This window comes from Canis lupus, chromosome 3 (genome assembly GCF_011100685.1).
Source record: "Canis lupus familiaris isolate Mischka breed German Shepherd chromosome 3, alternate assembly UU_Cfam_GSD_1.0, whole genome shotgun sequence".
NCBI classification, from domain to species: Eukaryota; Metazoa; Chordata; class Mammalia; order Carnivora; family Canidae; genus Canis; species Canis lupus.
Window position 1 is genome coordinate 14,915,256 of NC_049224.1, and position 21,056 is coordinate 14,936,311.

The following is a 21,056-nucleotide window of genomic DNA, read 5'->3' on the forward strand; positions in this document are numbered from 1 at the left end:
CCAGTTGCCCCCAAAAGAGTTCTCAGAATTACTCTACCATAAAGGAAAATGGAATGTGTTAAGTTGAAAGCCCCTGATGCACCAGCCAAATTTCCTTGTTCCCCTTTGATCAATGCAACCATATTTAGGACAGCACATTGATATTCTAATCTTGTTGGTTAATAGTTCATCCAACTTTATGATCTTCTCATTCAGTCCCAGTTTTGCCAGATTTATTTGATCTTTTGTTATTTCTCCAGTTGAAAGGACTCGTAACTTAAGGGAAGTTGTCTGTTTCAGTATTGCAGCTAGCTTTTTAGAGAGGCAGGGTTTTGTGGGTTTGTTTTTTTTTTGTATTCTTGCTCTCGATTTGTGTTCATGTTAATACAGCCAACCTCTCATACCACAAATAGCAAATAGATACAGTTTGCCAGGCACTTTTATATTAAAGTTACTACTGTCCTACAAGAAAAATCCTATTACTCCTAGTTTGTAAACATTTTATGCTGAGACTCAAAGACATTGTGACTGAGACTGAAAGACCTCTTCACACATTATTTAATTAAATGACACAATTGAGATTTGAACACAGTTGACTGGACTCCAAACTTTCGCCCTTTTTACTGTGCTTTATACTCCTAACTAATCCCAACATGAATTATTCTTTTTACTCAGGTAAACTTGGCTAGGTAATAGGTCACATTCAAAGTCAAATGATAGCAAAACCTGACTTTAAAGAGATTTTTAGGGATGTGTTAATGGATTAGGGGATTCCTTAGGTTAATGTATTGAGCATTAACTTAATCAGTTAAGTATTCAAGGCATCGCCATAGAGTAACTTTGACATACGAATAATTCAGTTTCTTTTCTAGATTGATTCTTGGCCAATTTTATCATCCTCACTCAAATATAAATAATCTCAAGACCATCAGTATATAGGTGACTCTTAAGTCCTGAATACCGATGTCTCTTTAGTCAGTTTTGCATGCATGCGAGCACACATACACATGCTTATGATGTGTGTGGAGGAAAAAGAAATGAGTGAATGAGCACAAACTTACTAAAACTGAACTTCACGATGCCCTCTAAGGAATTGTTATTTACTGGTGATTAGCAAAACAGTAATATTTCATTCATGTAACCCTCAGACAGATGGTGCTTATCACACATTTTAAGGGAGTATCCTTAATTAAACATATCTATTCCAGTGTTCTACTTTATGTAGAGAAATAGAAATAGCCTAATTTCCCTAATTGTCAGAGAATTAAGAATCTCATTGAAGTGACCATTATAAATAACATAGAACTTAATTATAAAAAATATCTTGTATAGAAACAAATATAGATGTACAGCTAGTCTCATACTAATGTGCATTTTTTTTTACATTTGTCACCATGTCAAATATAATTTGCTTTGCATATCCCACAGGTAGATCTCACAGGGATATTTTGTTTTCAATCAAATTTCAGTGCTTATGAAGATTGAGATTGTATCTGTTTTGTTCATTATCTCATACCCAGCATTTAGCACTGTGTCTGTATCTGGCATATAGTAGAGGCTCAATAAACATTTATTGAAAGACTGATTCCTTCTTAAAATGTTATTTATCCGTAGAGAAGTATTTGTACATGCGTCTTTATAAAGCATCTTACCATATAAATGTATACTTACTGTTACTCACTTTAATGGCAAAATTTAATGTCCATTCCACATTCATCCATAAAGTCTGTGTGGTCACCTGCAAAGAAGACTGGACAATGAGATAGGAGATAAGAGAATACCTAGTATTTATCTTAGTCTTTGCCATGGCTTACTCTTTGCCATGCAGTGTTACATTTACTCTCACAGAATTATAGGATAAGTATTATTATCCTTGTTTTACAGATGAGAAAACTGAAGCCAAGATGAGCTTTGTAAATTGTCCTATGTTACCATAGTCCTTAAGTGCCAGAGTTGTGATGGCTCGCTTCAGACCCATTATCATAACCACTTTGCTATACTGCCTCCAATTGGATTTTAATCCTGGCTCATCTACTAACTAGGTGTATACTCAGGGAAATTGATTTCTCGGAGGATCATTTCTCAAATATTCAGATTAATACTTAGAAGTTAGCTGAAGTTAGGATTTTATAGCCGGAAAGGACCTTATAGATCAGTTAATCCAACTCCCAGGTGTTATAGGTTAAAAATGAGACTATACAAAGCTAAGAGGAAAAAGAAATGAAAAATTGCCCATGATTCTACTCCAGCCACAGCCCAGCACCTGCCAGTTAGTCCCTACACCTCACTGGCATGGCATTGGAGGCTCTGGCTTGGGGGGTGGGGATTCTCTCAGGCTGTGGAGTCTTCTACCTCTTGTTGTCTCCATGGCCCTTGCCCCTCCCTGTGACTCTAATCAAGCACCTGGCCCTCTGTGGGCCCATCTAAAGTCACCCCGTGGATCGGGTAGGGGCCCCTTAGCTCTCTCCTCCCACAACTGGCTCCAGGACCTCCACGATGGTGTTGTTATTCTTGGGTCTTCTCTTCCTGACCTGCTTGTGCCCAGATCCCTAGTATTGCCCTTTCTGAAAAATCTACCACATGCTCCACCTGCAGAAAAACAACAAACAGCAAAAACAACACCAAAATACTCCTATATCACCCGCCTTCCAATATTTGAATACACTACTGAGTTACTTTGACATTCGGCTCTGACTGACCTACTGTGCATAACTGCTAGGCTGTGCCCTTTTAGAGGCTGGAAAACAACCAGGGGTTAATCATTAGAAGTGATTCAGCAGACTTCTGACTCCCTTCATCAGGTGACTCTGGTTCAGGAAAATGCTGCACTCAAAAGATTGCAGTTGAGTCAGGTGTGAAGAGAACACTGCCTCCCAGCCTCAACCACTGGTATGTTATTGGAGATAGGTTTTTGAAATGAGCTTCAACTAGTTTCCTGTGAAACTTTGGTTAAAGTACAAGTAGCTGAGATAGGTGGTCAGGAAATAATTTAAGTTGCTAGTGGAGTATCTATACTGTATATGTATATGAAACATATATAGCTCTTTAAATCATTTGGTGGATTCTTTGCTCAGTATTCTCAAGAAAATTAGCTAAAACTAAACGGACAAAAGACATTGTCATTTTGATTAATTAGGCAAAGCAGTATAATGTAAAGCAGCTGAATTCAAAGAAAACCTGGTATTGAACTCAAAGTCATGAGCTTACATATGATCTGGAAGGAGTTAATTACATTCTTTGAGCCCCAATTTGTTCATCTGTCAAGTGGCATATCAGCTTTATAAATTTGTTAGGATGAAGTGTAATAGTGTGTGAAAGCACATAGGCATCAGGAAAAATGTTACTAGGGATTTGTCTAGTTTTGCTGAGGCTTAATGTAATCTAATTGCTTTCCAATAACTGGGATGGGGGGCACCTGGATGGCTCTGTGAATTAAGCATCTGACTCTTGATCTCAGCTCAGGACTTGATCTTGGGGTCGTTGAGTGTAAACCCTGAATTGGGCTCCACACCCAGTGTGGAGCCTATTTAATAAAATAAGGTCCGGGGCTCTTGTGAAGTCAAACAGTTCAAATCGCATGCCTGTCTCTAGTTGTGTGACTCTGGGAAAGTGACTTTTCTGCTCTTAATGTTTGTTTCCTTATTTGTAAAATGGAAATAATAATGTGTTCATAAGCCTTGTGTAAAGATTAAATAGTGATGCATAGATGGTGGCTGGACTTATAAGCAAGCACTCAGTTTCTTTGTTCAAATTCCCAGAGAAGCAGATGCTAAGAGGAGAGTAGATGTGCTAGAGGTTTATTGGAGAAAAGGCCTGCGAAGGATAAAGGAGAGGGAGCAAGAGTAAGAGGGAAGGGAAGTGCCTTCAGGCCTCACTCACTGCAAGTCAGGCAACCTGGGAAGGAGAAAAGGTAAGGAGAAAGGGAGAGGGGAAGAAAGAGTGGAGAAGAATGTCAAACTGCTGCACTTTCTAATAAGGCTTTAAAAGCCCATTGGGGGATATGTGTTCCAAAGTCATCTGTTAGAGGAATCTCACGTTGCCACAGTGTTAAATATGTTAGCTATTGGTAAAAATAATTGATAGTTGTCACATGCTGTAATTTACAAGTGTGTTTAAATTTCAACTCTTGACTGACAGCCTGTCCCAACCTCTAAGAAAAGTACAATCCTTGCCAGATAGTGACATTATTAACATTTAAGGTATATGTTCTTAGATGAACAACTTCTTATATTTTATAGTACAGTTTTGTTAGCCAGAGAACAGTTAAGGAATCAAAAGTTCCAACTAACAGTTGGAAATATAAACATTAGCTAAGCAACTGATTTTTTGACATTGGGTAAACAATATGCTGTTTAAATTTCTAAATTCAGGTAGCCAATAAATACAATTCCAAAGACCTGAGTAATGTTAATATCCATAGTTTGAATATTAGCCCAAACATGAATATCCATTTTTCTTCCTCCCAAAGAGACCTCTGTGGTTAAAAAAAATCATAGTATACTTTTGAAGGTCACCCCTCCCACTTTTGTTGTTCTTAATAAGCAATTGTAAACACCAATCAGTTCAATGCTTTTCAAATGGCAGATTATAATCCATCAATTTGGTGAGTACTAACCTGCCTTTTTAATTTAGATTTTTGTGATGTTAAGATTTGGATATAAAACGTGTTACTGTGAATTACAGTCGAATTTTAAAGCAAGAGATTTAGAGTAATTTTCTTATCTCACATAAGGAAATGAAGACTAAAGAGGTAGTTTAACTTGCCTAGATAGCTCAGGAAACGTGACTTGAGCCAAAAGTTAGGTCTTAAGGATCTAAATTTAGGGCTCTTTTTTTTTTTTTTTTTTTTTTTTTAATCATTCTTCCAAGAAAAGACTTTTTGTTTGCTCTGTTTAGGGGACATAATTACTCTATTTTCTAGTTGGTTACCATGGCCGCCCTTTTCTGTCACTTTCATTATGTGTTTGCTAAGATTGACTGGAAAGGTCTTTCCTGACCATTCAGTGTCAGAGAGGTGGTACAGCTGAAGAAGTTGTTTCTAGCAGTCAGCAGCCATGCCACGTCACCTGAATTCACTTTCCATTTTCCCTTTGAGGAACACATCTAATCCAACAGTGTAAATCTGGAGTTTACCTAATGTAAACTGAGGAGTGATAGGACCTCTTTTTGAGGAGCGTTCTACTGATGAAGTCTTAATTTTTACTAATACCAGCCAGTATTATTCTGTACTTTGTTGTCATGACATACTTTATCCATATTCCTGGCTTTTTTAGACTTCAGCTCACTAAATATTTTTAAAATGCAAGTTTGGTATATAATCCACATAATAATTTATTCCTTTACAATTTCGAAAAACATCAATTCTTTCCTTTTTCAGCATATATTCATAACTGCCCTCAAAAATGCCTGTGGGATATTTACCTCCTAAAGGATGAGCTCTGTCTGCTAATCACAGATTTGACTGGCAAAAGAATTTGGGACTGGGGCTCTTTATAAATGGACCCCTTCTTCCATTCTTTATATTTTAAATTAAAACTAAATGTTTAAAAAGTAGTTAATTCAATAATAAAGGCTTACATGTTAACATATAGAGTTTTTTGTTTGTTTTTTTTTTGTTTTTTTAATGGTTATGTTTTCCCAAAGAAAGTTTTACTGGAAGAGTGACATCATTTCTAGTTTTTGCAAAGTCTTTAATGTCTGGGTTAATGAAGAAAACTGAATTCTCAGATCTGCTTCTCTATTCAGACTGTTGTGATATGTTTTGGTTGAAATAAGTAAGCAAAATCCAACCTCATACAGACAGACATATAGTTGGAAAAGAGGAGTATTTTAGTGGTCTTTTCAGATAATTGTGAATGTTTTTCTTTGATCCTATACCCAAACTTACTAAGTGGTGTTTAAGTTTAATTGCGATGTGATATCTGAAACCCTGTCAGTGAACTTTTTGTAATCTGTAACTTTAAAATGTCCTTGGTCCATCTTGCACTTTGAATGACTCTTACAATCATGATTTTGTTACATAATGCGTTGGCTATGTGGAAAATACTGATTCATTGAGGTAAGCTGATCTTCCAAATATTAACACATTATATGTATCAAAAAATAGTATTTGTTAACATTACCAGCAGTCTCATCAGGAAAATTTTTAAAATATTGGGAAACTGTCCTTTTGACAATATGTGAATTTTCCTAAATTCTTATTTTTGCTTTGAAAACTCTAGTTTTATCATTGGCAACAAATGCTGTCTAAAGTTTTCCTTGAAGTGAGAGCTCAATTTGGTTAATTTTGAAAAAATGTGTGGTGCACTCAAAGGTTGAGTTAATAACATTACTAAGTTTTACTGCCTCATCGAAGACACTGTTAAGTAAACCTGGCTTTTCTTCTTATTCCATTCTATATTACAAAAATATGACTACAGTGGTAAACAGGATAATGTCTCCCCTCCCCCAGATGCCTGCATCCTGATTTCTGGGACCTGTGAATATGTTAGGTTATAGGGCAAAGAGGAATTAAAGTTGCTAATCAGTTTACCTTAAAATGGTGAGATTATCCTGGATTATCCAAATTGGTCCAGTGTAATCACAGTGTTTCTCAAAAGTGGAAGAAGGAGGATGAAGAGGAATTCAGAGTAATCCAATATGAAAAGGACTCAACCCACAGAGCTAAATAGAAAATGAAGGAAGTGGGCCATGAGCCAAGGAATGAGAGCAGCTTCTAAAAGTTACAAAATGCAAGGAAACAATGCATCCTCTTCAGAGCTTCCAGAAAGGAATGCAACTCTCCTGACCATTTCCTTTTAGCCTGGTGAGACCCATTTTAAGACTTCTAACTTAGAGAACTGTAAGATAATATATTTCTGTGATCTTATGGCACATAAGGGGAAGTAATTAGAGCATCGATAGAAAACTGATATAACTAACACAGTTCGGAGACTTCAGTCTGGGCTTGGGCATCGTTGCTTTTGCACTATTAGTACAAATGTCAACCTAGTGAATGGCATATGACTTATTATCATGAAAATAGTTTTGAACTTTTGAACCCTATGAAAGTATACTAGGATTCCATCAAAAATCTGCGCATCACACTTTGTGCTCTCTTTTAACTTTTGTGCTTCCTCTGTGTCAACCACTTAATTAGGTACTAAGATGTAAAAATTCAGAAGGCACAGCCTGATCTTAGGAAGATTCAGTTTCAGGGGTCCTAGGTGGCTCAGTTGTTGAAGCATCTGACTCTTGGGCTTCTGGTCAGGTCATGGGATCATCCAGCTCCTCTTCCCTGCTCCTTGGGGAGTCTGCTTAAAGATTTTCTGTCTGTCTCCCTCCCCCACCACTCACCCACATGCTCAGATGCACACTCTTTCTCTGTCTCTCTCAAACAAATAAAACCTTAAAAAAAAAAAAAAAAGATTCAGTTTAGTGGGTTGAGAGTTGTAAGCAAATCAGTGATTACAAATAGCACAGAATGACTGGTGCCCTAACTCGTATCTTAGGTGAAATAAAGAGACCTAAAATATATTGATGGTGTCATTTGAAGCACAAATTTTTAAATTTTATGAAATCCACATTACCCTGTTGTTTTGTTGATTCTGCTTTTAGTGTTTTATGTAAGAAACCACTGCCCAACCTAAGATCAAGAGGATTTTTTTATATTTTTAAAAAATTTTATATGCTTTAGTGCTTATATTTAGGTGTTTGATCCATTTTGAGTTAATTTTTGTATATCTTGTGATAGAGTAGTCTGACAGTTCTTTGCATGTTGGCATCCCGTTGTCTGACCAACATTTCCTAAAAAGACTTATCTTTCACTATTGAATTTTCTTGAAATTCTCATAAACAATCAGACATGTATGGGTTTATTAGTGGACTATAAATTCTATTCCATTGATTATATGTCTGTCGTTAACCCTATCCTATCACACAGTCTTGATTACTGAAGCTCTGTAGTAAGCTTGAAAAAATGGGAAATGTGAGTTTTCTTTTTCTTTTTCAAAATTGTTTTTTTTTTTTTTTTTTACTAATTTCTGGATCCCTGCATTTCCATATAAATTTTAAGATCAGTTTGTTAATTTCTGCAAAATAAGTAGCTAAGATTTTGATAGGGATTGCGTCCAACCTGTACATTAATTTGGGAGGTATTGCCACTTTTAACATTAATATATCATTCAGCCCATAAGACATGGACTTTTCATTTATTTAGGTCTAAGTCAGTTTTCTGGAAGGAGGTTTTGTAATTTGCAGTGAATGCCTTTACACCTCTTTTTAAGTTTTTCCTAAGTATTTTATTCTTTTATGCTATTGTAAATGGAATTTTTCCTAACTTCTTTTTCAAATTCATTTCACTTCAGTGCTAGCATATAGAAATAAAATTGTTTTTTATTTTTTGGTCTGATATCTTACAAACTTTGTTGAAGGTATTTATTAACTCCTTAGTTTGGATTTTTCGTTGTAGAATTCCTTTAGAGTTTTCAACATAGGAGATCATGTCATCTATAAGTGAAGATAGTTTTACTCCTTTCCTTCAAATCTAGATGTCTTTTATTTATTTTTCTTACCTAATTGCCTTGACTAGAACTTCAGTACAGTGTTGAATAGAAGAGTTAAAAATGGACCTTCTTGTCTTGTTCCTGAGGTTAATGGCAAAGCTTTCAGCCTTTTGCCATTAAGTATGAGGTCAGCTGTGGGTTCTATTCCTAGTTTGTTGAGAGTTTTTCATCATGAAAGGGTGTCGGATTTCAACACATTCTTCTCTGCATCTATTCAGAGCATGATGTAGTTTTTGTTCTTTAATCTATTAATAAAGTGTATTACATTGATTCATTTTCTTGCATTGATTCAACTTTACATTCCTGTGATAAATCCTACTTAGTCATGGTGTATAGTTCTTTTCACATGTTGCTGGATTCAGTTCTATTTGTTGAGTATTTTTGCCTTTCTATTCCTAAGGGCTATTGGTTTATACTTTTATTTTCTTGTAATATTTTTATCTGGTTTTGGTATTAGGGAAATAATGGCCAGGGAGAATGAGTTGGGAAGTGTCCTCTCTTCTATTTTTTAGGAGGATTTGTGAAGGATTTGTGTTAATTCTTCTTTAAATATGTGGTAGGATTCACCAATGAAGCCACCTGGCCCTGGATTTCTTTTTGTGGTTTCTGATTATTAATTTCAGTCTGTTCATTATAGGTCTATGACATATATATAATTTTTAATATATTTTCAGTCATTTCATTACTTGGTATCTTTCTAGGAGTTTGTTAGGTCTGGATTATATAATTTAATAATATACAGTTATTTATAGTATCCTCTTATAATCTCTTTATTTCTCTAAGGTCAGTAATGTTCCCACTTTCATCCATAATTTTAATAATTTGAGTCTTCTCTCTTTTTGAAATGGGGTATCAGTTTAGCTATAGGTTTGTCAACTTTGTTTACCTTTTCAAAGACTCCACTTTCGTTTCATTGATTTTTCTCTGTTGTTTTTCTCTTCTCTTTTTGTTTACTTCAATTTTAATCTGTATTGTTTCCTTCTGCTACTTTGGATTTAGTTTACGTTTTCTATTTTTCAAAGGTTGAGGGTTAGGGTATCGATTTTAGACCTTTTTTTGTTTTATTTTGTTTTTGTTTTTTACATTTTTTAGATTTAAATTCATTTTTTAAAAAAATATCTTATTTATTTATTCATGAGAATACACAGAGAGGAGAGAGAGAGAGAGAGAGGCAGAGACACAGGCAGAGGGAGAAGCAGGCTCCACGCAGGGAGCCTGACGTGGGACTCGATCCCCGGGCTCCAGGATCATGCCCTGAGCTGAAGGTGGCGCTAAACCGCTGAGCCGCCGGGGCTGCCCTAAATTTAAATTCATTTGCCAACATATAACACCCAGTGCTCATCCCGTCAAGCACCCTCCTCAGTGCCCATCACCCAGTTACCCCAATCCCCCTGCCTGCCTCCCCTTCACTACCCTTTGTTTGTTTCTCAGAGTTAGGAGTCTCTCATGGTTTATCACCCTTTCTGATTTTTCCCACTCAGTTCCCTTCCTTTCCCTTATAATCCCTTTCACTAGTTTTATATTCCCCTGTATGAGTGAAACCATGTGACGATTGTCCTTCTCCAATTGATTTATTTCACTCAGCATAATACCTTCCAGTTCCATCTACGTTGAAGCAAATGGTGGCTATTCGTTCTTTCTGTTGGCTGAGTAATATTCCACTGTGTGTATAGACCACATCTTCTTTATCTATTCGTCTTCCGTTGGGCACCGAGACTCCTTCCACAGTTTGGCTATTGTGAACATTGCCACTACAAACAGTGGGGTGCAGGTGTCCCGGCGTTTCATTACATCAGTATCTTTGGGGCGAACACCCAGTAGTGCCATTGCTGGCTCATAGAGTAGCTCTATTTTTAACTCTTTGAGGACCCTCCACACAGTTTTCCAGGGTGGCTACACCAGCTTGCATTTCCACCAATAGTGCAAGAGGGTTCCCCTTTCTCCACATCCTCACCAAAGTCTGTTGTTTCCTTTCTTGTTAATTTTAGCCATTCTTACTGGTGTGAGTTGGTATCTCATTGTGGTTTGGATTTGTATTTCCCTGATGGCAAGTGATGTGGAGCATTTTCTCATGTGCTTGTTGGCCATGTGTAGGTCTTCTTTGGAGAAATTTCTGTTTATGTCTTTTGCCTATTTCAGTGATTGGGTTCTTTGTTTCTTGGGTGTTGAGCCTGACAAGTTTTTCATAGATCTTGGATACTAGCCCTTTATCTGATAGGTCATTTGCAAATATCTTCTCCCATTCTGTAGGTTGTCTTTTAGTTTTGTTGACTGTTTCCCTTGCTGTACAGAAGCTTTTTATCTTGACCAAGTCCCAATAGTTCATTTTTGCATTTGTTTCCCTTTCCTTCATAAATGTATCTTGCAAGAAGTTGCTGTGGCCAAGTTCAAAAAGGTTGTTGCCTGTGTTCTCCTCTAGGATTTTAATGGATTCTTGTCTTACATTTAGATCTTTCAACCATTTTGAGTTTATCTTTGTGTCTGGTGTAAGAGAATGGTCCAGTTTCATTCTTATGCATGTGGCTCTCCAATTTTCCCAACACCATTAATTGAAGAGACTGTCATTTTTCCAGTGGGTATTCTTTCCTGCTTTGTTGAATATTAGTTGATCATAGAGTTGAGGGCCCATTTCTAGGTTCTCTATTCTATTCCACTGATCTATCTCTTTGTGCCAGTACTGCGCTGTCTGGATGATAACTTTGTAATACAGCTTGAAATCCGGTATTGTGATGCTCCTGGCATTGGTTTTCTTTTTCAATATTTCTCTGGCTATTCGGGGTAGATCTTTTTTTTTAAATAGAGGTTTTTAGTCTGCAGTTTTATTTTCTCGTTATGGTTCTGTTTGTCTCTGTTAGGATAATATTACCATTATAGAATGAGAAAGATTTCTTTCCTTTGTTTTCTGAATTTATGAAATATTGGTATTATTTCACTTTTTTATTTCATAGAATTTATCATTGAAGCCTTTGGGACTTTGCTTTTCCTTGTGGGGAGATATTAGGTGATTAACTGAATGTCTTTACTTGTTTTAGGTCTATTCAATTTTCATATTATTTTTTTTAAGACTTTACTTACTTATTCATGACAGAGAGAGAGAGAGGCAGAGACACAGGCAGAGGGAGAAGCAGGCTCCATGCAGGGAGCCTGACGTGGGACTCCTTTCGGAGTTTCCAGGATCACACCTGGGCTGAAGGCGGCGCTAAACCGCTGGGCCACCAGGGCTGCCCTTTATATTACTTCTTAAGTCAGTTTTGGTCATTTATGTCTTTCTAAAAATGTGTCTATTTCATCTGTGTGTCTAGTTTGTTAGCATAAAGTTATTCACTGTGTTGTCTTATATTTCTTTAGATTTCTGTGTGGTCAATAGTGACATCATTTTCATTCATTATTTGGTAATTTGTGTCTCTTTTTTTAAAAAAAGATTTATTTATTTTAGAGAGAGCCTACATGAGTGGGGGGAGGGGCAGAGGAAGAGGGAGAGAAACTTCAAGCCGACTCTCTACCACCAAGTGTGGAGCTTGCACTGGGCTTGATCTCACAACCCTGAGATCATGACCTGAGCCCATATTAACTGTTGGATACTTAGCCAACTGAGCCACACAGGCATCCCCGTTTTTTGTTTTTTGTTTTTTGTTTTTTGTTTTTGTTTTTGTTTTTTAATTCTTGATCAGTCTTGCGTGACAAGTTGGCAGTTTTGTTGATCTTTTCAAAGAACAAACTTTTGACTTTATTTTCTCTATTGCTTTTCTCTCTTCTATTTCATTTATTTGTATTGTTATTTTTGCTGCCTTTTTACTGCTTTATTTTTGTTTTGCTTTTTTTGGAGGTTTGAACTTGAGTAAGACAGTCTTTTGTTGTTGTTTGAGAGTGAGGGGGACATGGGGCTTGATCCCAGGACCCCCAGGATCATGACCCAAGCCAAGGGCAGATGCTTACCCAACTGAGCCACCCATGTGCCCCCTGAGTAAGATATTTATAAAAACTTAGACTGGGGCAGGGTAGCCAGGGTGGTTTGGCGGTTTAGTGCCGCCTTCAACCCAGGGCCTGATCCTGGAAACCTGGGATCGAGTCCCACATCTGGCTCCCTGCATGGAGCCTGCTTCTCCCTCTGCCTGTGTCTCTGCCTCTCTCTCTCTCTCTCTCTCTCTCTCTGTCTCTCATGAATAAATAAGTTAAAAAAAAGAAAAGAAAAAGAAAAACCTAGACAGGGTCAAGGTCCTCCCCAGCCCAGGTGGTACTCGGCACAGCACAAAAGATTAAAAATTCAATGAGGGGGGAAGGCCGAACATTCAGGGTTTGGGAGTATAGACATCCCACATCTGGCTCAGATTTGGGGACTAGAGTAAACGAAACCTACTTGGAAAAGAATTGGGGAAGAAAACAAGCAATTGCCTTCTGTAGTGGTAGGAACAGGAGAGGTAGGGCCACAGACAGAAGCATTTCACATCACTAACCTAACTTGGGGAACTACAAGGGACCATCTTCAACTATCCTGAAGAGGAAGGCTAGTTGGATGATAGGAGAATCCACAGGAGGAAAAAAGGAGAGGGAATGTGACTGTGAGGGGGCAACAGCACCTTCCTTTCTGGGCACAGGAAGGCAGCCAGGGTACCAGGTCCAGGCAGCAACCTCACAAGGAGAGCACAGCTTTTAGCTTTTGCAGCTTAGTGATCACCCCCCTCCCCCAACCCAGGTACTCATTCTGCTTCCTGGCAGATGTAGGACCACTCTCCTGAGGGAGTAGAGGTCTCTGTAGCCTAGGGCCCTGCCTCTTGAGGGCCCTGCCTCTTCTGTGTCTCCTCCCTTGGTGGCAGGGCTAGCCTCTACCTCCTTGCCCTGGGGCTCCTGGCCAACAAGGGGTGGCAACAGCCTTTCCTTCCTGGGCTGTGCTTTCACCCCAGGCTCTTATCTCCCCCTGCTCCTGCTTTGTTGGATGAGAAGGCTGAAGAACAATTCCTACCCTCCTTCCGATTTCTCTTGAAGGACAGACCACTCAATTTGAAAGCCTTCTTTTTTTTTAATAAGATTTTTATTTATTTATTCGACAGAAAGAGCAAGTGAGGGAAGGAGCAGAGGGAAAAGCAGACTCCCTGCTGAGCAGGGCTCAGTATCAGGACCCTGAGATCATGACCTGAGTTGGATGCAGATGCTTAACCAACTGAACCATCCAGGCACCCTGAAAGACTTCTTGAAAGATAATTTCTTCTTCTTGAGGGTCTCTCTGCCTGGGCCATCCCCCTCAACTTCAGTACCCTCACTGGCTTGATGGTATCGCTGGGGTGGTTGCCTCCTCTGTTCTGTTCACTGGGGGTGACTCCCCTTCACCCTTGGGAGATAAGTCTCCATTGCTTTTCATGTGGCCATTCTCCTGTCTTTGGCCTTAGTGGAGGAAATGCTTGCTGCCTCTTCAGTGTCATGTCACCCTGGGAGCCTTGGAGCTCTGGCTGTCCATGATGGGGGCAGTCAGCTGCAGGGGTGTCCTGGGGCCACCTTGGGTTTGTACCACAGGAGAGTTTGGCCAGGTTGGCCTGGCTGGGAAACAGGTTTTGGTGGGGAGGGAGGGGTGAACTGAGCTGCAGGCCCCCAGGGCCCAACTGCTCTGTTCTGTGCCTGAATGCCCTCTACACTGCTTTCCATGTATCCCATAAAATGTGACATGTTGTGTTTTCACTATCATTCAGCAAAAATATTTTTCAAATCCCTTGTGATTTCTTCTTTTGAATTACTTAAAAGTACATTCTTTAACTTCCAAATATTGAGGATTTTCCAAGATATATTTTATTGATTTCTAATTCTGTTCTACATAGAAGATACTTTTTATGATCTTATTTAAAATTTATTGAGACTTGTTTTATAACCTGGTATATGGGCTACTTTAGAAAATATTTTTTGGCATTTGAAAAAAAAATCTGTACTATGCCATCGAGTGGACTAGTTTATACAAGAGTTACTTTGGTAGGTGAACAATATTTTCTAATACTCTTCTAATTTTATGTTCTATTAGTTTTTGATAGGAGAGTATTCAAATATCCAACTATACTTGTTAAATGGTCTGTTTCTTTTTTCAGTTCTGTCATTTTTTTGCTCTGCTGATTTTGGTGCTTTGTTTTATGTGCATATACATTTATAAGCATTATTTTTTCTGATGTACTGACCTTTTGATCATGTTGAAATATCCCCTTTTTCTCAAATACCATTTTTTTTTAATTTATATATTCTTCTTAAGTAGGCTCCAGGCCCAATGTGGGGCTCAAATTCATGTCCCTGAGATCAAGAGTTGCATGTTCTACTGACTGAGCCAGCCAGGTGCTCCCAAATACTATTTCTTAAAGCATATTTTGTTTAATATTAGTGTAGTAACTCCAGCTATATTATGGTTACTATTTGATGGCATATTTTTTTTGATTCTTCTACTTTTAATTTATTTTTTATCTTTGAATGTAAGATACATCTTTTAGATGACACATGATAGGATCTTTTTTATCTACTTAAGGGAATTTCTTTTTCATTTTAAATTTTTTTAAAGATTTTTATTCGTAAGTAATGTCTTCATCCAATGTGGGGCTTAAACTCACAACCCTGAGATCAAGAGTCGAATGCTCTGCTGACTGAACCAGCCAGGTATCCGTTACTTTGAAAATTTCTGCCTTTTGATTGAAGTATTTAAATCATTCATTTTTCATGTACTTATTAATATGGTTGGGCTTACATTTTCCATTTTGCCATATCTTTAATATGATTTGTACCTTTTTTTCTTTGAAGCTTATTTTATTGTCTAAGTATTTATTTATTTTAGAGAGAGAGCACTAGAGCAAATGTGCTAGTGCTGGAGAAAGGGGCAGGGAGAAAAGGAGAGAGAATCCTAAGAAGACTGTGCTGAGAGCAGAACTAGATCCAGGGCTCAATCTCAGGATCTTGAGATCATGACCTGAGCTGAAACCAAGAGTCGAGTGCTCAATTGACTGTGCCACACAGGCACCTTGTAGCTTGTTTTATTTTATTTTGAATTTGAGTATAATTGACACACAGTGCTAGTGGTAGGTGTACAACATAGTGATGCAACAAGTCTATACATTATGTTATGCTCACTGTAAGTGTAGCTACCATCTGTCACTCTACAGTGCTGTTGTAATACCATTAACTATATTGCTATGCTGTACCTTTTATTCCCTTGACTTATCCCATAACTGGAAGCCTATGGTGTCAGAGAGTGATCCACTTTCATTCTTTTGCATGTAGCTGTCCAGTTTTCCAGCACCATTTGTTGAAGAGACTGTCTTTTCTCCATTGTATATTCTTGCTTCCTTTGCCATAGATTAATTGACCATATAATTGTGGATATATTTCTGGGCTCTCTATTCTGTTCTATTGATCTATGTGTCTGTTTCTTTTCTTTTTTTTTTTTTTTTTAAAGATTTATTTATTTATTCATGATAGACATAGAGAGAGAGAAAGAGGCAGAGACACAGGAGGAGGGAGAAGCAGGCTCCATGCACCGGGAGCCTGACGTGGGATTCGATCCTGGGTCTCCAGGATCGCGCCCTGGGCCAAAGGCAGGCGCCAAACCGCTGCGCCACCCAGGGATCCCTATGTGTCTGTTTCTGTGCTAGTACCGTACTGTTTTGATTATGCCTTTGTAGTATATCTTGAAATCTGAAATTGTGAGATAATTCAGTTTTGTTCTTCCAATCCATGAGCATGGTATATCTTTTAATTTGTTTTATTTATTTGTTTGTGCCATTCTTCAATTTCTTTTTTCATCAGTGTTTTATAATTTTTAGAGTACAGGTCTTTCACCTCCTTGGTTAAGTTTATTCCTAGATTTTGGTTTATTTGGATTTTTGTTTTGTTTTTGGATTTTTGGTGCAATTGTAAATGGAATTGTCATCTTAATTTTTCTTTCTGGCTACTTCATTGTTAGTGTATAGAAGTGCAGCTGATTTCTGGGTTAATTTTGTAACCTGCAACTTTACCAAATTCATTTATTACTTCTAGTAGGTTTTTGGTAGTGACTTCTTTCTTCCACCTTGACTGCCTTCTTTTGTATTAAATAAATATTTTTAATGTATGCACATTTTTATTTTTAGTGTCACTTTACATTTTAAACAGTTAATTTCTTCGTGTTTACTCTAGACAATATAACCTACATCTTAATTTACCAGAACCAACTTAATACCAGCCAGTTCATACAACTTAATTTTGGTAAAATATAAAAACTTTGTTCCGATATAATATGTCTTCCTCTTTTCTGCTGTTACTGTCCTATGTATTAACATATTACATGTTATAAACTAAACAATATGTTATAATTATTTCTTTATGCCGTCAATGAAAACAAATATAATATTTTTAATTTAGGGTCTTTTTTTTTTTTTTTTTTTTTTTAGAAGTACTATGCCCAGCATGGGGCTCAAATTATAACCCTGAGATCAAGAGTCACATGCTCTACCAACTGAGCCTTCTAGGTAGTCTTTTATATTAACCATATATTTGCCATTTCTGGACCACTCTATTTCCAACTCTGGACTTAAATTAACACATGGTGTCATTTTCTTTCAGCTGAAAGATTTCCTTTAGTATTTCCTTTAAGACAGGTCTGCTAGCCACAAGATCTGTTTCTATTTTATCTTCAGTTTTAAAAGTAATAGCTGTATTTTGCCTTCAATTGAAAAGATACTTATTCTTTTTTTTTTTTTAAGATATTTATTCTTGATATAGAATCTATACTGAGCAAATTTTTTTGGCCCTTTGAATTTTTCAGTGACTGACTTCTGGCCTCCATTGTTTTCATCAATGCTTGTATGTGATGAGTTAGTTTTGTCTTGTTGCAAAGACAAACAGATTTTCTGTTTGTCTTTGTAATTCAGTTTGTTTATGCTTTGTCTAGATATTGATTCTTTATATTTGTCCTACTTTGGGTCTGTTGAAAATCTTTGATAAGTAGATTAATCTTTGATAAGTACATTAATGTTTTTCATCAATTGGTATGCTTTTGTCTGTTATTTTTTCATGTAGTTTTTCTATCCCTTCATCTATCTTCACTCCTGGGATACTCATTACATGTTTCTTGATATAGTTTTGATTGTCCCAAATATCTCTGTTAAAAAAAAAAAGAAATTAAGTTTTTCTTCATATCAGGTAATCTCTCTTCATCTATCTTAAATTCACTGATTCTTTCATCAGGTTATGTTGAATCTGCTGCGAATTCCCCTTAATAAATTTTCTTGTTTTAAAAGATTTATTTGTTTATTTGAGAGAGAGCAGGTGAGCTGGGGCAGGGACAGTGGGAGAAGGAAAGAATCTCAAGCAGACTCCCCACTGAGCTTGGAGCCTGATGAACATGGGGTTTAATCCCACCGCCCTGAGACCACGATCTGAGCTGAAATCAAGAGTTGGATGCTTAACTGTTGGAATCATTAAAGGTCCTCCATCTCTAGTGAATTTTCTTATTATACTTTTTATCTTAAAAAAATTCCATTTTTAAAAAATTTGTTTCATTGTTGAGAATCTCTATTTTTTATTCATTGTTGTCTTATTTTCCTTTCATTCTTTAAATTAAGGTCACCTTTGGTTCTTTGAACATATTGGTAATATCTGCTTTGAAGTCTTTCTTTAAATCTAATATTTATGGAATTCAGATGGTTTCTCCTATTTCTTTGCATGTTTCATAATTTCCTGTTGAAAACTGGATATTTTAGATTAGCTATTGTAGCAACTCTAGATTATGATTTTCTTTCTGATAGTTGCTGTTGCTTTGTTCATTTGCTTGTTTCTTTGTTTAGTAATTTGCCTAAACTAAGTACAGTGACTCCCTTGTGATGTGTGGCACTGATAAATCTGTTGGGTTTTTCTTTTGTTTTTGTTTCTTAATATTTTTGTTTTGGGTCTGCATTTGGCTTTCTAGGACTTGCTCCTGTGTCTTTGTGTCTTAAATTATAAACTAATTGTTGGACACTGCTTGTGTTTAAACACATGAAGTCAGTAAGTCTTCTGTCATCTACTGATGGATTTCTGTAGTGATGGAGGAATTCATTTACAATTTACACTGTTTTCAGGTGTGTTATAGCTTTCACTTACTGTGGAGATCTTTCACATTTGCTCTATATATGTGATTGTTTGGCCTCAGGAATGTGTGACTCCCTATGTTCCTCTCTGGTCTCCATTGCACATTCTGCCAACCTTAGCCAAGAATATGTCTGCCCCAGTTATGACCATGACCTTGGACTAATGGAATTGTTTACTCTTCCTGCTTGCTTATTTCTAAGATCATCACTTCCACTGAAACACTGCTGGATGTGGGCATAATCTGCCACTCAAGTTCAAGTTACCCCGGTTTGACTACAATAGAGATATTTCTAGTCCTAATGATCTTCCCCGCCCTAGAAGAACCCCTTTATTGACTGAGTTGTTATTGATCATGATAAGAGGCCAGACCAGAATGTCATAGGGTCCTAGTGTTTTTATTTAAAGATTAGCAGTCTTTCAAATAAACATGCTTCTTAAGTTGTTACATCCTTTTGGTGAATTTCTAGAGCACTGAAATTATTGTATTTGTCAATTTTGTATGGCTCTTTAGTTTCTTTTTGGAAGAATATTTGCTGATTGCGCTCAGCCATAGCTGAGAGTCTGACTTCTTTTTTTTTTTTTTTTTTTTTTTTTTTTTTTTCAAATGCTGCTGGGACTTTATTTATAGGAAATGTATTTGTACAAGGGGAAAAAGTTACGCGGTCTTTGAAATGATCTATTTCCCATGAACACACTAGCTATGACTTTGTGATGGTTTTATAAAATCTGGACAGACCGAGGCTAAAGAACCAATTCTCTAATGACAACATTAACAATCCCAACATTCTGCTTCAAAATCCTGACTCTAGCAACAGACTTTACGCCACAGATTAAGTGCACTTGCCAATGTGTCAAAAAGAACCTTTATTACTTATTTATAACAGCCTCTTATGTTTTTTATGCCTTCTTGCCAGATGCCTTCGGAGCAGGTGCTTTCTGGGCTGGAGCTTTCTGACCCTTCTGAGCCTTTGGAGGTGCTGCTTTCTGGCCTGCAGCTTTCGGGGCAGGAACCTTCTGGGCTGGAGCCTTCTTGCCCGCAGCAGCCACCTTTTTGGCTGGAACCTTTGCAGCAGGTGCTGCCGCCGCACCCTTAGCAGCAGGTGCTTTTTTAGGAGAAGCTTTCAGGAGAGCTGCTTTTTGTAGCTTCCTAACTTCAAGCTTGATTATTCTGTTCCTCATTTTCTTTGCCTTCATGACTTTGTAACGATCAAAGTCTGTCATCTTGGCTTTCCTTTCTCTGGCTTCAATCTTCTTGGCCCATCTTGTAGCTGCCCATTTTGTATTGATATCAGCCTTCTGCCAGGCTTGCCGGACATACTTCTGGCGAGCACTGTGAGGGAACTTGAGGATGAAGTCAGTCAGCTGCATGCACTTGAAAGGCATCGCCTGTCTCCTCACCTGAGTGCAGGGTCCATCAACCAAAGCCCTGTTCTGATCAATAACATCTACAATCGCGACCAGTTTCCCGGCATGAGGCCCAAAGGAGACGTAGGCCACCCGGCCAACCTCCACGAAACGCCTGAACACCATGTTGGCGGCGTTCCGAGAGTCTGACTTCTGGTTTAGTATTATGTATACATTTTTTTCTTTACTCTCTTACAGTGATGGAAAATTTACATGTTCTATTAATTATTTTGTCTCTGTTTTTCTTGGAGTAAATTTATGTTTTATATTGGATCTCAAATATGAAAAAAAATTTTTTTTCTTCAAATGCCCAGTGGTTCTTGGCTGTGCATTCATACTAGAAAACATAAATTTAAGTATTCTAGAAGTCAGCTAAGGGCCTCAATGATGCCGACTTTTCTTTGGGGCCATCCATACCCATACTGTCTTTCCTAGATTCATTTCTTCAAACACAACACTTCTTCCATCTACTTGTTTTTGTATTACAGTCAGATATTTAATGAACAAGTAAAAGACAAAATACATAGTTGCTTGTACAAAAAGGTAGGGGAGGGAGATTTGGTATATTTTAGCTTCACTTCTTACTCCATACTTCTGTCAGAGATATCAGGTTGTTGTTTTAATTGCAGCACTCTCTGCACTAATTCTAGAGTTTGACTTCTTACTGTTTCTACCATGAGTGCTCTTCCCTCTGTATAAATTTGTAGTGATAACTTTCTCATTCTCTTCATTGTTATGGTTTAAATTCTCTCCCCCAACCAGATACACATACCTTTATTATCTTTTTTTTTTTTTTAAATCTCTTTTTTTTTTTTTTAATTTATTTATTCATGATAGTCACACGGAGAGAGAGAGAGAGGCAGAGACACAGGCAGAGGGAGAAGCAGGCTCCATGCACCGGGAGCCCGATGTGGGATTCGATCCCGGGTCTCCGGGATCACGCCCTGGGCCAAAGGCAGGCGCCAAACCGCTGCGCCACCCAGGGATCCCTGTTTTTATTTTTAAACACATTTTAAAAGAAGCAGTTTGTTGTATTTTAATTATTACAGTGGTTATTATATATTA

At 37.5% G+C, this 21,056-nt stretch overlaps 2 protein-coding genes and 1 pseudogene across 5 annotated transcripts in view; 1 reads left to right on the plus strand and 2 right to left on the minus strand.

Moving 5' to 3' along the window:
* Positions 1 to 6,639, minus strand: part of SLF1 (SMC5-SMC6 complex localization factor 1) — an 84,358-nt gene extending 77,719 nt beyond the window's left edge. The window contains exons 1-2 of one of the 2 annotated variants that reach the window (XM_038532325.1): positions 6,512 to 6,639; positions 1,661 to 1,717 (exon numbers count right to left, since the gene is read on the minus strand). In XM_038532325.1, the coding sequence (XP_038388253.1) occupies positions 1,661 to 1,696 (36 nt within the window). In that variant the 5' untranslated portion in view covers positions 1,697 to 1,717; positions 6,512 to 6,639. Of the gene's footprint in view, positions 1 to 1,650; positions 1,718 to 6,511 lie in introns of those variants that run through there. The other variant, XM_038532327.1, reaches the window with a different exon arrangement.
* KIAA0825 (uncharacterized protein KIAA0825 homolog) overlaps positions 1 to 21,056 on the plus strand; it is a 382,383-nt gene that overhangs the window by 1,397 nt on the left and 359,930 nt on the right. The window contains exon 1 of one of the 3 annotated variants that reach the window (XM_038532322.1): positions 2,785 to 2,868. The exons of the other annotated variants lie outside the window; for them this stretch is intronic. The gene's annotated coding sequence lies outside the window, so the exon portion shown is untranslated. Of the gene's footprint in view, positions 1 to 2,784; positions 2,869 to 21,056 lie in introns of those variants that run through there. 3 annotated transcript variants of the gene reach the window in all.
* Positions 19,436 to 20,136, minus strand: LOC480789 (ribosomal protein L14 pseudogene; annotated as a pseudogene).